General features: G+C 37.9%; 1 protein-coding gene across 2 annotated transcripts in view; it reads right to left on the bottom strand.

The window, feature by feature from the left end:
• Positions 1–17,091, bottom strand: part of ARHGAP32 (Rho GTPase activating protein 32) — a gene marked incomplete at its 5' end in the record, with an annotated part of 173,975 nt that overhangs the window by 14,506 nt on the left and 142,378 nt on the right. For both annotated transcript variants that reach the window (XM_082661162.1, XM_082661163.1), the window contains 4 exons: positions 317–462; positions 1,087–1,194; positions 8,677–8,759; positions 9,210–9,354. In XM_082661162.1, coding sequence (XP_082517288.1) covers positions 317–462; positions 1,087–1,194; positions 8,677–8,759; positions 9,210–9,354 — 482 coding nt within the window. The remainder of the gene's footprint in view (positions 1–316; positions 463–1,086; positions 1,195–8,676; positions 8,760–9,209; positions 9,355–17,091) is intronic.

Genomic DNA, 17,091 nt, shown 5'->3' with positions numbered 1-17,091 from the left:
TATCATTCATGTATTTTTAGTTTTGGAAGGAATTTTACTTCTGCTGCTCTACATTACACCTTTATATACATCAATAATAGGTGACATGATACATTTTTTATGGGCCCTGAACTTAGATCATGATAGGTCTAATACTTAGTAATCACTAAAAACATACAAAATAACTGTTATATTGTGCATTTTGGGGAACAGATATAAATTAGCTGCTTTCTACTAAGACAGATTTATTAAATTGAGATAAGAAATGCAGTTTCCCAATCTGGTAGAGGTTTTAACACATGTTCCTGGTAGTGAACAACATCTGTTAGAGCCATACCTGCCCCTTCCTGAATGACCGCGCTGATCTTCCCACTGAAAAGGACGTCAACGTGATTGAGGATGAACTCAACAACCACAGACTGAATTCTCACTTCCATGAAAGCTGCTGTCCCACTGAAGCAGGCCGATTCTATCTGTTTTGATCTGTGGGGTAAACAGCATTACCATCACAGGGTCCCCAAAACAGCAGTCTTAAAGAGCATTATTTTTTGCTTTATGTGTAAATCACAGACAAACCAGAGGAAGAAAGCATACTTTTACAGTGCCTTGGCTAAACCCTGACTGCCTGTTTTAGGAAGATGCTCATAAAAACAACATATTAGTTTTACTTTTAAAAATTATCCTTGGACTTCCTTGGTGGCACAGTGGTTAAGAATCCGCCTGGCAATGTAGGGTACATGGGTTCAAGCCCTGGTCCAGGAAGATTCCACATGCCGTGGAGCAACAAAGCCCACGTGCCACAACTACTGAGCCTGCACTCTAGAGCCTTCGAGCCACAACTACTGAGCCCACACGCCTAGAGCCCGTGCTCCACAACAAGAGAAGCCACCGCAATGAGAAGCCTGCGCACCGCAACCAAGAGTAGCCCCCCGCTGGCCTCAACTAGAGAAAGCTCGCGCGCAGCAACAAAGACCCAACGCAGCCCAAAATAAATAAAATAAATTAATTAATTAATTTAAAAAAATTATCCTTAAGGAACACTGATGAATTACTTTTATTTAAAGTCACTCTGCTTCTACTTCAGGTCATAAGTCAAATGCAACTTACCTTAGCAGGTTTGGAGCCCAAACAATTGCTAGGTTTTTTGCATGCATATTTGTGATGGAACAATAGTCAGCTAGAAGAGACAAGTGTCTCATTAGGAACTCCAGCGTTCTGGAAAATGAAATACAACATATTAACAAAAAGAAACACCAGGTATCAGTATACAGCATAAAAGCTCCACTAATTAACTTGTAAGTTTTCAGTGGCAAAATGGAAAAAGAAACCATAAAAACCCCAGCAAATTTTTTTGCTGCCTATTACGTTCGAATATTATTACTACTACAGAGCTGTCAGAATATTACGGACTCTACATTTTATATATGATAATTACATCTACAGAATACTAAGGAAAAAAGTCTAAGGCAGATGCAGGAAGAAATGAAAGTTTCTGAGAGAACTGGCTCAGAAAATGAAACAGCCTCAGTTTTAAAGAAATCTTTAGGAATATTTGCTCCTGCCTGTTAGAAATTTAGTTTCAGGGACACTAGTGAAGTGAATCCTCCACAAAATTTAGTTTCTAGACAAATACTATCAAGAAGTTATGTTATTCTACTTGCAGCAGACATGCTAACAGGAAAGAATTCAAACTTTTCCTCTGTAAAAGAAAACATTTCAGAAGTCTAAAAAGAGTTAAAAGAAAAATTCCAGTAGGTACCCAAGAGGGAAAATATTTGAACAAATAACATGCTCTTGGGATAGAAAGCCTACTTCAAATCCTAATATCCTGGTTTATCTTATACATTCTAAGTGTGATTTATTTAAATAATTTTTTATAGAGAGAGGGATTAAACAGTAGGGCAGAGTATTTTGGGAAATAAAGCATGATCAGCTTAAATGTAAGTCAAGTCAGATAAACACAGAGGTATTACCTATCAGCTTACAAAACTATTAAAGACAACGAACAGAAGACGGAAGTTTAAGATTGTTATTTGAAACAGAAATTAAATTGTGGTCAACATATAAGGCTTCAAGATTCAGATGAGCCTGACATGAATTTGAGAAAAGGAAGATAACGGCTCAAGGCACTGTTCAAGAAGCCTCTACAGGGACTCTCACCAGATTCTCACAACAGACCCCACAGCACAGTGTTACCATCCCCCATTTTATGGGTGACAGAGCCAATGTTGGCCCAGGTTACAGAGACAAGCGGTGCTGGAATCAAACCCAGGTCAGCTTGGCTCCAAAGTCTGTGCTCGTCAATAGCATTGAGTATCTACTCTAGCTGGCAAAAAAAGGGGGTAATTTTTGGTCCTTCTTCTGTACAAGTTAAATAAGGAAAGACACACAGAAGTGAGGCTGGCCTGGAGACAATGTAGAGACAGGAAGCTTGAGAAACGTATTTAGAACACAATGTAAAATTTTATTATTTGGAGTCGGTGGAGTAGAAGGAGGAAGGTAAAGATGAAAGCACTTCAGAAATGTATTTTAAAAGAAATGCAAATTAAAACAAAAGACACCATTTTATTCACACACCTAATTGTAAAGATTTACATCTAACTGTAAATCTTCACATCTAATTGTAAAGATGTTTTAAAACCTAAGGGGGAATTTTAGTCAGAGTGCCATGAAATGAGCATTTCATATTTAGCAGAGTATAAAACTGCATATACCTTTATGGAATACAAGTTGAAAACTGCTTTATGTTGGGAAGAAACTTTTAAGATCTTTTGATTTCCAAGAATTCCTAGATTTTTATCCAAAAAAATAAACTTGATCCCCCAAAAGATTCAGGTAAATGGATGGTCCTCATAGCAGTGTTCAAAATTGGAGAAAAACTCCCACCATACAAACAGATTAAATAGGCAAATTAGGGGAAAGGTTTATATAACATATGGCTCATTCACATGAAAGAACACTATTAAGAATCATGTTTTTCAAGAACAATTAAGGAATTAGAAAATGTGAATGTTAAAATCTTAGAAAGTCTGAATCAAAAGAGATATATGAAGTACAAGATACACAACTTACATAGAAGAAACTAGAATATAAAAACACATTACATAGGAGATAGATGCCAAGGAGGAAATATGTATACAGTGAGTAATATGTATGAAACAGGTGGGCATTATGGTAGGTAAATGCACATCAGGAGAGAAGAGGATAATATTAGGATATACGTATTCCATATACATAGACATATATCAGCAATCTATAAAATATATAGTGTACAAAATAAGTAAAATGCATATGCAATATATAACTGCACATTTACTATGTGCTAGGTTTCTATTCTGAGAATACAGTGATAAGACAGGATTCGTGACCTCAGGGAGCTTAAACTTTAGAGGGGTTATATCTAGAATAGTAAATATAAAAAACATATAGAAGGATATTTGTACAATATATAATATATAGCAGGAAAGGTACATAATGTTCAAGAGGGAAGATTAAATAGACAGCAAGGGAGCTATACGTGTAATTTCCTGGGGAAATACCTACATATTATTAAGAAATATCTATATAATAAAGGAGAATATATACTTTGGTAGAAGAAATATAAATAATAGTAGAGTAGATAAGCATAATATAGTAAAAAAGTTATATGTATCAATATAGTAGGAAATATATATGTATGTATGTGAGTATATTTTTATATATATATATGCACACACACATTTATGTTTCTGTGTACGTGTTTGTAGAGATAAAATACACAACAAAGTAAAAACATAAAGATACACAGCAGACAATAACAATAATAATAATGGTTATTAACTCATATAAATAGTAATTATTTAACAGGCCTTGTTCTGAGTGCTTTCCTTTTAATATTCGTAACAATCCTATGAGAAAAGTACTATTATCTCTCTCTTACAAACAAGGAAACTGAGCCCAGAGAGGCAAAGGAACTTGCCCAAGGTCACAAGGTCAGACAGCTAACACAGACCATTGGCTCCAGAAGCCCTACACTATAATTTCTATAATATATAGAAATTATATATAATAGGTGATATAAATGTACTACACTGCAGGGGATAAATATATAAGGAATATAAATAAAACAAACTGTACTTCACTAAATGAGAAATATATACATATATATGTATATAATATACACATGTATGTATACATATGATATATACATACATACTCTTTCTCTCTATATATACACACATATATACTCTCTCTCTGTACGATATATGATAGGGTTTCTTCCTACTCTTCTTACTGATGTTCTCTTAATTCACCCACAAGATTAACCAATAACACTCTCAATTCCCTCTGTAAAACGTACTGATGATTAACGTCCAAGGCACAATAAGTTTCTTTGGCTAACATACTGAATAATTTGACTAATATCATTTGAATTATAAGCTTACCTAAAGCCAATGTTAAGTATTTCTATGACTGTTTATGCAAGGTTATTTTAATTCATAGTTAAGTTAAATGCCATCAACATCTATAAAACAAAATTTTAGAAAGATTTCTATGAAACCTCAGTGGAATGCTCTGCAAAGTCTTGATAAAGATGAGCCGCCGAATGAGGAAGAAACAAGTACCGTGATGAGCAGAGAACAATTTAAAACAAAACAAAACCTGTAATTATCAATAATATTCTCACAGAGGGAAGAGATATATCCATGAAATAAGAATAGAAGAGGATGCTATAAAGGAGAAACATTCAGAGAAACAAGAAAGAGAGGGAGGAAGGGAAGGCGGGCAGTTAGTTCTCAGAAGTAATTTTTTTTTTTAATCATGAGATGGACTGGAGGAAACCCATATGTGGAAACTGACAAAGACAAGGTGAGAAACTAAAAGAGCTAGTTCAAGAGTTAAAACAATTCCAGAAAGAGAATAAAGAAAAGGGATGAGGTTTACATTGCAATGAGAACCATCAAGGAAATAATATAAGAAAATGTCTCAGAAGTTTCCAAAAAAGCCCAGTGAGTGCCCAGAGCAAAGAATGAAAAAGAACCCACTTCAAGATGAGTCACTAAGGAAATGGACCACTAGGTATGTTCTAAATTTAAAGATATCCAGAAAGGATATACACAATACAAAACAGATCATATAAAAAAGTAGCACTCTCGTATCAGACTTTGCTGCAGCATTTTTGCTTAGATGCCAATAGTGTAATACCATCAAAATTATGGGAAAATACTATTTACAGACTAAAATTCTATAGCCAACTATCAGTCAAATATTGAGGAGAATAAGAGCATCTTCATATCAAAGTCTCAAAACATTTACCTCCCATACACCTTTTCTCACAGAGCTACTGAAGATGTACACTAGGAAAGCAGGGAGTAAAACATGGAAGGTGACAGCCAGAGATCCAGAAGAGAAGGGATCTAACTCGTGAAGAAAGTGATGGAGGGAATTTCCAGGAGGAAGGTGAAGGGCTGGAGCTGCGTGGAGATCCAGGGAGCAATCAACCCAGACAGAGCAGTGGGACAGAAGGCACCAGGAGGGGTGTTTTCATGGGGAGAAACTTCTTTTAAAAGGTTGCTTGATGTGTTTAAATACAACTAAGAGAACATCCACAGTTCTGTGAGAGAGACAGGGGACAGACTAGCAATAAACAGATACTCAGCAAACCAAAAACAGGCCATCACTCCAAGAAAACACAGTTATTCCAAAAGGGAAATAAAATCCTAGTATACTATTAGACACAGCTGTGAATAACAGTTAAGTAGTTACAACAACGTAGAAAATAAACTCTGGCTTCACACCAAATGCTGATACAACCAGACTAGGAAGAGGAGAGAAGGGGCCGTGTGTTTGTGTGCTGTTGGGGATGGGGAGTTACAGCTACACCCTCATTTACCACAAAATGAAGGCAAATAATTATACCTAAAAATGAAAAATCAGGAAATAAAAACATAAGCATGCTATTTAGAAACAGAGGAGTAAACTCTAGAAGTAAGAGTTGAGAATAATAACTTCTGGGTAAGAGAAATTAGAACGGGGAGAGGAGACTGCTGCTTATTTATTTATTTATTTATTTATTTATTTTTGGCTGCATTGGGTCTTCGTTGCTGTGCATGGGCTTTCTCTAGTTGCGGCGAGCGGGAGCTACTCTTTGTCGCAGTGCGTGGGCTCCTCATTGCAGTGGCTTCTCTTGTTGTGGAGCACGGGCTCTACGTGTGCAGGCTTCAGTAGTTGTGGCATAAGGGCTCAGTAGTTGTAGCTTGCAGGCTCTAGAGCGCAGGCTCAGTAGTTGTGGTGCACGGGCTTAGTTGCTCCGTGGCATGTGGGATCTTCCCAGACCAGGGCTCGAACCCGTGTCCCCTGCATTGGCAGGTGGATTCTTAACCACTGCACCATCAGGAAAGCCCCAGGACTGCTGGTTTTTTGCTGCCAGCTTTGCATAAGCGTTTGACTTTTTAAAACTATGTACATAAGTTATATTGACCATTTTAATTTAGAGAGAAAAGATATTCACGTAGTACCTCATGTAAAACTATAAAGAAGCCTTGGCTTAAATCTAATCATCTGTCTTTCTATGCTTTATACTAAAAAAAATATTAAAGGCGAGACTCATTCACACATTTGATCTCATTACATTAAAAGGCATCCTCTTCAGAAGGCATTGTTAGTATTGTTAGTATTTTCACATATATGGAGATTGATGCTTGGAGAGGCCACACAGCTAGTAAGTGATGAAGCTGGAAATTCAAACTTGGGTCTATCTACGAAAGCCAATATTCTCAACCTATTGCGCTAGGTTCCTTTTTCCGGTAAGTTAAAGAAATTCCTGGTCCCCCTTAAAACTATTTTTTAATAACTGTGTGTTGATCAGATTTGTCTTCTCAACCTTCTTTTAAAGGGCTAAACACCTAAATTTCTTAAGCTTGCTTCACAAAAGTTCTTTTGAGGTTTTTTTCCACTGTTCAGTGGGTCCTTAAGACCCCCTCAAAGTTCTCACGTCCCTCCTAAGACAGGCCACAGCAACAGGACAAGCCAACGCTCAGTTACCTCCTGACTCGACCGCCAGGCATTGACAGCTACAGGGTTGACCAAAAGAGGTGTTGACTTTTAATGTTGATTGAAAATTTTCATGTTGATTTAGTGCCAAATTTAGTGCCAATTAAAAAATATATATATGAACAATGTCATTTTGAAAAGATCAGCACTAAATTACTTAATTTGTGAATTAAAAAAAATCTACTGAATTTAATTTCTTGTCAGTAACTGAAATTTAAAAATTTTATCTTTTTGCTTCTTTGTACACTATAATCAATCCATAATTTATGCCATTTTCTTTCTCTCACTAAACAGCAGTTATCCTCCATTTTATTCTGTCTTCTCAGACATAGCAAAAGTATTTCTGAGAGTCGAAGCCAACATACAAATTAAATTGGGTTTTAAAAAGCAGCAACGAAAGAGAGGGTTCAAAATGGTGGTACAGGAAGATCCTGAGCTTACCTCCTCACACGGACACACCAAAGCTATAACTAGATACCCATAGGATGACTCTCTCCACAAAAAGCCTAAAGGCTGGCAGAGCAGCTCTTCTACAGAAAGGACAAAAAAGTGGTGTGGGAAAGCCCCACTGGGATGGAGCGGAGGGGAAAGATGCAGTTGTGCCAGTTACCTCCATCCATGGCAGGTGGCCCACAAGTGGGAGGGATATGACAAACATGGAGCTCCCTCCTCCCTGAGCTCTGACCCCACCTCTGCCAGATCTGGAAGGTGTGAGCAACCCCCTGAATGCCTTGCGTTTCTGAGCCCCAGAGCACTGAAATAATCGGACAGACAGATGTTGTCAGGCTATCACCCCCAGGGCACTGCAGAGACAACAGACACCCCCCCCCCAAATCTCTCAGCAGCCACTCCTTCAAAACTGGAGGAGACAGCTGTTTCAACTAATACGTAGAAACAAACACAGAGGGTCAGGCAAAACAAAGGGAAAAAGGATTATATTCCAAATGAAAGAGTAAGACAAAACCTCAGAAAAAGACGCTAATGAAACAGAGATAAAGAGTTCAAAGTAATGGTCATAAAGATGCTCATTAAACTCGAGAAAAGAATGGATGAACAGAGAGATCTTCAACAAAGAGAAAAATACAAGAAAGTTCCAAACAGAAGTTACAGAGCTGAAAAATAAAATAATCTAACGAAAAAATATACTAGAGGGATTCAAGAGCAGACTGGATGAAGAAGGATGGATTAGCGAGCTAGAAGACAAAGCAATGGAAATCACCCATATCAAACAGCAAAAAGAAAAAAGGAATTTAAAAAAGTGAAGATTCCTTAAGGGTCATCTTCTGGGTAAACAAGTAAACAGGCACCCAGCACTGTGTCAATATTTTGGATTTATTTTGGATTTAAGCAAAGCAATTCACAATGTATTCACACCTGTGGTCATACACCCACTACCTTCAGCAATTTCTCAGTGTCTCAAAAAACAAACGAACAAACAGGCCCAGTCAACCATCCATTTGTTCATTCATTCATACATTTGTTAAGTGCCTACTGGATGCCAAGCACTGTGCCAGACCCTGAGAATACAAAGACAAATAAATACAAACGTATGGAAAAACAGAAGTTTAAATAGTTAGAACTCCAAGTAAATTTAAACAGAAACCCCAGAACCCACTTTTACACAACTGACTTCTACTTTTGGCTGGTATTTTACATGTGGTTTACCTGTAGTGTGGAGGGGGGAGCTGCTGGATGACATCATGAATTTTTATCAGCCTTTCTTCATCTGTTGCTGCTGAAACAGCATCCTAGAACAACCATAATGCAAAATGAACTATTAGGCTTTGTTGGTAAAAATGAAAGTTCTTCATTTACAATTCAGTTTCACTTTGAGATTAACTGACTTTACTCTTTGATGCTTAACTATGAGGAAAAACAATGCAGTATTCAAGGAAGTAAACTTTGTTTCCACACTATATAGACACTGAAATCTATTAAAACATAATATTTTTAAAATTTTATGATAACCAGTATCGAGGGTTATAAGATTAGTGGCTCAAAGTCAGAAACCGAAAGAGTGAAAATGTGAAAACAGTGAAGATTGTGGACCAGCTAGCAGTACAGTGTTTTTATTTTCGTTAAAGGATCCCTCTTCCTCATACAACTATCTCATATGACCAAACCAATCTTCACACATTTTGAACAAAACCACAGGAAAACTCCAAACAGAACTTGACCTAAAAGTGACTTGTACTCACAGAAAACTTCTCATACAGCTGGTAGGTGAGCAAAGGGTTTGGGAGCTCTCGGAAATACAGCTTACACAGGGAGCCCACGGAATGGATGTCTTGAACATAGGGTTCTTTTGTCAGGTCGGGAACATGTTCAGAGTCAAATTCATGGCTAAAAAGATAGATGAGAGACAACAAAACTATTTTTTTGAAAGAAAAGCAAATATGACTTTAAAACAGAAAGGAAAGGTCCAAAGTATTAACCTCTACCTCAGTGAGTTAATATTTTCTTCAAATGACTATATTTCATAGAAGTTATATTTGGGCTTCAGTAGTAATCCAATGTCTGATCATGAAACAAGTGTTTTTCTAAATGGAAATTAAGGGAACAGTTTTAATATTAAAATGGACAGAAATCTCTGAAATGTGTGTGAAAGAGCAGCTCTTACCAGAGATCTGAAAACAGGACTTCTAATTCCTAATGGTTTAAATACCCAATGTTTTGGCAATTCTGAAAACTAGAGTTGAATGGCAGCTGGTCCGTGTAGACTATGTGCAGAAATTCCTCAGGTACAAGAAGTACAGTTCAGGAGTGCTTTATGGATGAGGGATAAGGAAGCCAGAAACAATATAAAGCAATTCCCAGCCAACACCAAATTTTAAAAGAAAGCAAAATCTGCAGCATTACAGTGAGTGAAATAAAAATTGTGCTCAGAACACTAAGGCAGATGAAGCTCACTCTGAGGCGGTTAACTAATATTAATCTAGACATGAGACCCCTTATGAACCTAGAGGATTAACGTATGTGGACAATCTGAATATGAGATCTGCTGCGTCCGAAACTAAAGATTGAAACCTTTTTCAGTAAAAGAATCAATTTGAGGAGGCGGAGTCAAGATGACGGTGTGGGAAGACGCAGAGTTAGCATCTCCCCACAACTAAGGCACCTGCCGGCTGCTGGTGGGGGACTCTGACCCCAAGGAGACAGGAGGAACCCCCAAGTGAACGAGTAGGACGCAGGGGGACTGAGGCGGGAGGAGAAGTAGAGGCCAGACAGGATCGACGCTCCTGAGGGCGGGGAGATCAGGAGAGGCAGGGGGGAGGGAGCCTCCCAGACCGGAAGAGCAGGAAAGGAGAGGAGTGCAACTGCCTCGCCCACTAATGGCCCTGCCCCCACAGCCCCCAGGGCCTTTTCCAGCCCTCTGGGTCCTAAACATAGGCCCCGCCCACCACCCAAACCTTGCCCTTCCTTAGGCCCTGTCCTCCACAGCCAAGGCCTTTTCTCCCATTTAAACAAATTTTTTTCCTTTTCCCTCCTCCTCTTTTTTCACTATTGTGGTACTGAGGTATCTTCTGGATGTTGATTCATCTATATTTTTATATCCTTTCTAACATATCTGTTAGTTTCCTAATTTTATTTTTTACTTTGTTATTCTTTTTTTTTTTTTTTGCCGCCCCACGTGGCTTGTGGGATCTTGGTTCACGAGCCGGGGGTTGGGCCAAAGCTCCTGTGGTGGGAGCTCTGAGTCTGAACCACTGGACTAACACAGAACCTCAGACCCCAGGGAATATTCATCGGAGTGAGGATTCATGGAGCTCCTCACCTCAGCACCAAGACCCAGCTCTACCCAACAGCCTACAAACTGCAGCTGTACCCAACAGCCTACAAACTTCCATGTTGGAAGCCTCAGGCCAAACAACCAGTAAGGCAGAAATACAAGCCCACTCACGAAAAAATTTTTTTAAAAAAATGAGAAAGCAAAAAAATACATCACAGATGAAGGAGCAAGGTAAAAACCTACAAGACCAAATAAATGAAGAGGAAATAGGCAATCTACCTGAAAAAGAATTCAGAATAATGATAGTAAAGATGATCCAGAATCTCGGAAATAGAATGGAGGCGCGGATTGAGAAAATATAAGAAATGTTTAACAAAGATCTAGAAGAACTAAAGAACAAACAAACAGAGATGAACACCACAATAACTGAAATGAAAAAACACTAGAAGGAATCAATAACAGAATAACTGAGGCAGAAGAACAAATAAGTGAGCTGGAAGACAAAATGGTGGAAATAACTGCTGAGGAGCAGAATAAAGAAAAAAGAATGAAAAGAACTGAAGACAATCTAAGAGACCTCTGAGACAACACTAAACACACCAACATTCAAATTATAGGGGTCCCAGAAGAAAAAGAGAAAAACAAAGGGTCTGAGAAAATATTTGAAGAGATTATAGTTGAAAACTTCCCTAACATGGGAAAGGAAATAGTCACCCAAGTCCAGGAAGCACAGAGAGTCCCATACAGGATAAACCCTAGGAAAAACACACCAAGACACATCTTAATCAAACTAACAAAAATTAAATTCAAAGGAAAAATATTAAAAGCAGCAAAGGAAAAACAAAAAATAACATACGAAGGAACCCCCATAAAGTTATCAGCTGATTTTTCAGCAGAAACCCTGCAAGCCAGAAGGGAGTGGCAGGATATACTTAAAGTGATGAAAGAGAAAAACCTACAACCAAGATTACTCTACCCAGCAAGGATCTCATTCAGATTCCATGGAGAAGTCAAAAGCTTTTCAAACAAGTAAAAGCTAAGAGAATTCACACCACCAAACCAGCTTTACAACAAATGCTAAAGGAACTTCTCTAGGCGGGAAACACAAGAGAAGAAAAAGACCCACAAAACAAACCCCAAAACAATTAAGAAAATGGTAACAGGAACATACATATTGAAAATAACCTTGAATGTAAATAGGTTAAATGCCCCAACCCAAAGACACAGACTGGCTGAATGGATACAAAAACAAGACTCATACATATGCTGTCTACAAGAGACCCACTTCAGACCTAGGGACACATACAGACTTGAGATAGAGGGGATGGAAAAAGATATTCCATGCAAATGGAAATCAAAAGAAAGCTGGAGTAGCAATTCTCATCTCAGACAAAATAGACTTTAAAATAAAGAATGTTACAAGATATAAGGAAGGACAATACATAATGATCAAAGGATCAATCCAAGAAGAAGATATAACAATTTTAAATGTTTATGCACCCAACATAGGAGCACCTCAATACATAAGGCAAATGCTAACAACCATGAAAGGAGAAATCAACAGTAACACAGTAATAGTAGGGGACTTTAACACACCACTTACACCAATAGACAGATCATCCAAACAGAAAATAAATAAGGAAACACAAGCTTTAAATGACACACTAGATCAGAGAGATTTAACTGATATTTATAGAACATTCCATCCAAAAATGGCAGAATACACTTTCTTCTCAAGTGCACACAGAAAGTTCTCCAGGATAGATCACATCTTGGGTCACAAATGAAGCCTCGGAGAATTTAAGAAAACTGAAATCATATCAAGCATCTTTTCCGACCACAGCGCCATGAGATCGGAAATCAATACAGGAAAGAAACTGTAAAACACACAAATACACGGAGGCTAAACACTGTGCTCCTAAATAACCAAGAGATCACTGAAGAAATCAAAGAAGAAATTAAAAAAATACATAGAAACAAATGACAACGAAAACATGCCAACCCAAAACCTATGGGACACAGCGAAAGCAGTTCTAAGAGGGAAGTTTATAGCAATTCAATCTCACCTCAAGAAACAAGAAAAATCTCAAATAAACAATCTAACCCTGCACTTAAAACAACTAGAGAAACAAGAACAAGAAAACCCAAAGTCAGTAGAAGGAAAGAAATCAACAAGATCAGAGCAGAAATAAATGAAAGAGAAATGAAAAAACAACAGCAAAGATCAATAAAACTAAAAGCTGAGGGCTTCACTGGTGGCGCAGTGGTTGAGAGTCCGCCTGCCGACGCAAGGGACACGGGTTTGTGCCCCGGTCCAGGAAGATCCCACATGCCGTGGAGCGGCTGGGCCCGTGAGCCATGGCTGCTGAGACTGCGCATCCGGAGCCTGTGCTCCGCAGCGGGAGAGGCCACAGCAGTGAGAGGCCTGTGTACCGCAAAAAAAAAAAAAACAAAAAAAACCAAAAACTAAAAGCTGGTTCTTTAAGAAGATAAACAAAATTGATAAACCCTTAGCCTGACTCATCAATAAAAAAAGGAAGAGGAGGCAAAACAATAAAATTAGAAATGAAAAAGGAGAAATCACAACTGACACAGCAGAAATACAAAGGATTATAAGAGAATACTACAAACAACTGCATGCCAATAAAATGGACAACCACAAAGAAATGGACAAATTGTTGGAAAGGTACAATTTTCGAAGACTGAACCAGGAAGATTTAGAATATATAAACAGACCTATGAAAAATAATGAAATTGAAAGCATAATTAAAAATCTTCCAACAAACAAAAGTCCAGGAGCAGATGGCTTCACAGGAAAATTTTACCAAACATTTAGAGAAGAGCTAACCCCGATCCTTCTCAAACTCTTCCCAAAAACTGCAGAGGGAGAAACACTCCCAAATTCATTCTATGAGGTCACCAACACCCTGATACCAAAAGCAGAAAAAGATATCACAGAGAAAGAAAATTATAGACCAATATCCCTGATGAACATAGATGCAAAAATCCTCAACAAAATAATAGCAAACAGAATCCAACAGCACATTAAAAGGATCATATACCATGATCAAGTGGGATTTATCCCAGGGATGCAAGGATTCTTCAATATATGCAAATCAATGTGAAACACCACATCAACAAATTAAGGAATAAAAACCATGTGATCATCTCAATAGATGCAGAAAAAGCTTCTAACAAAATTCAACACCTATTTATGATAAAAAGTCTCCAGAAAATGGGCATAGAGGGAACCTACCTCAACATAACAAAGGCCATATATGACAAACCCACAGTAAGCATCATACTCAATGGTGAAAACCTGAAAGCATTTCCACTAAGATCAGGAAGAAGACAAGGATGTCCACTTTCACCACGCTTATTCAACATAGTTTTGGAAGTCCTAGTCACAGCAATCAGAGAAGAAAAAGAAATAAAAGGAGTACAAATTGGAAAAGAAGAAGTAAAACTGTCAGTTTGCGATGACATGATACTATAATAGAAAATCCTAAAGATGCACCAGAAAACTACTAGAACTAATCAATGAATTTGGTAAGGTTGCAGGATACAAAATTAATGCACAGAAATCTCTGGCATTCCTATGCACCAACAACGAAAAATCAGAAAGAGAAATGAAGGAAACACACCCATCTACCACTGCAACATAAAGAATAAAATACCTAGGAATAAACCTGCCTAAGGAGGCAAAAGACTTCTACTCAGAAAACTATAAAACACTGATGAAAGAAATCAAAGATGACATAAACAGGTGGAGAAATATACCATGTTCTTGGATTGGAAGGATCAATATTTGTGAAAATGACTATACTACCCAAAGCAATCTACAGATTCAATGCAATCCCTATCAAACTACCAATGGCATCTTTCACAGAACTAGAACAAAAAATTTTACAATTTGTATGGAAACACAAAAGACCCCAAATAGCCAAAGCAGTCTTGAGAAAGAAAAACAGAGTTGGAGGAATCAGGCTCCCTGACTTCAAACTATACCACAAAGCTACAGTAATCAAGACAGTATGGTACTGGCACAAAAACAGAAATATAGATCAATGGTACAGGATAGAAAGCCCAGAGATAAACGCATGCACGTACGGTCACCTAATTTATGACAAAGGAGGCAAGAACATACAATGGAGAAAAGACAGCCTCTTCAATAAGTGGTGCTGGGAAAACTGGACAGCTACATGTAAAAGAATAAAATTAGAACACTATCTAATACCACACACAAAAATAAACTCAAAATGGATTAAATACTTAAATGTAAAACCAGACACTATAAACCTCTTAGAGGAAAACATAGGAAAACACTCTTTGACATAAACTACAGCAAGATCTTTTTTGACCCACCTCCTAGAGTAATGGAAATAAAAACAAAAATAAACAAATGGGACCTAATAAAACTTAAAAGCTTTTGCACAGCAAAGGAAACCGTAAACAAGACAAAAAGACAACCCTCAGAATTGGAGAAAATATTTGCAAACGAAACAACAAAGGATTAATCTCCAAAATATACAAACAGCTCATGGAGCTCAATATCAATAAAACAAACAATCCAGTTAAAAAACATGTGGAAGACCTAGGTATACATTTCACCAAGGAGGACATATGGATGGCTGGGAGGCACATGAAAAGATGCTCAACATGACTAATTGTTAGAGAAATGCATATCAAAACTACAATGAGGTATCACCTCAAACCAGTCAGAATGGCCATTATCAAAAAATCTAGAAACAATTTGATGCTGGAAAGGGTGTGGTAAAAAGGGAACCCTTCTGCACTGTTGGCAGGAATGTAAATTGATACAACCACTATGGGAAACAGTATGGAGGGTCCTTAAAAAACTAAAAATAGGACTTCCCTGGTGGTGCAGGGGTTAAGAATCCGCCTGCCAATGCAGGGGACACAGGTTCGAGCCCTGGTCCAGGAAGATCCAACATGCCATGGAGCAACTAAGCCTGTGCACCACAACTACTGAGCCTGCACTCTGGAGCCCATGAGACAGAATGATTAAGCCCGTGTGCCACAACTACTGAAGCCTGCATGCCTAGAGCCCATGCTCTGCAACAAGAGAAGCCACTGCAATGAGAAGCCCACACATCACAATAGAGCAGTCCCTGCTTGTCGCAACTAGAGAAAGCCCACGTGCAGCAATGAAGCCCCAACGCAGCCATAAGTAAATAAATAAATAAATTTATTTAAAAAAAACTAAACTAAAAATAGAACTACCATATGACCCAGCAATCCCACTACTGGGCACATACCCTGAGAAAACCGTAATTCAAAAACAGACATGTACCACAATGTTTACTGCAGCACTATTTACAATATCCAGGACATGGAAACAACCTAAATGTCCAATGACAGATGAATGGATAAAGAAGATGTGGCACATATATACAATGGAATATTATTCAGCCATAAAAAGGAACGAAATTGGGTCGTTTGCAGAGATGCTGATGGACCTAGAGTCTGTTATACAGAGTGAAGTAGGTCAGAAAGAGAAAAACAAATACCATATGCTAACTCATATATATGGAATCTTAAAAAAAAAGGTACTGATGAACCTAGTTGCAGGGCAGGAATAAAGAGGTAGACATAGAGAATGGACCTGAGGACATGGGGTGGGAGGGGGAAGCTGGGGCAAAGTGAGAATAGCATCGACATATATACACTACCAAATGTAAAACCGTTGGCTGGTGGGAAGCAGCAGCATAGCACAGGGAGATCGGCTCGGGGCTCTGTGATGACCTAGAGGGCTGGGATAGGGAGGAGGGGAGGGAGGCTCAAGAGGGAGGGGATATGGGGACCTGTGTATGCATATGGCTGATTCGCTTTGTTGTGCAACAGAAACTAACATGGTATTGTGAAGCAATTATATTCCAATAAAGATCTATTAAAAAAAAAGAGAAGAATCAATTTCAGTTATTTTCCAAACATGTATTCCTGAAAATAGAGATGAACTCTGTGGTCAAATCAGAACCTTAAAATGCTGTAGAATAATGGCAATTACCATGCACCACAGTGAAAAATAAAGGATAATAACATGTTAAGAATAGACTAGAATCTAAGAGATTAAGCAAAAATTAAAAATTCTATTGCTGGTGTAAAGGATACCACTATTCTTGTCTCTGAGACTATAATGGGAGAGGATGTGCAAAATGCAATAAATGCACACTTGAACATATACTACAAAGCCCAGGTGAAAGGAGATTAGAAAGGTCGCTCTCATCAACTGTAATTAACTAAAGAATAATTCTATTATAATGTAAATTATCATCTCTCATGGTTATCATAGGTTCAAATTCAATTTTTAAAAATCTTCAAATATTGCA

Source organism: Grampus griseus, assembly GCF_964374135.1.
Source record: "Grampus griseus genome assembly, chromosome: 8".
Lineage (NCBI taxonomy): Eukaryota > Metazoa > Chordata > Mammalia > Artiodactyla > Delphinidae > Grampus > Grampus griseus.
Note: the sequence above shows the minus strand (reverse complement) of the source record. Positions and strands in the feature narration are given on the sequence as shown.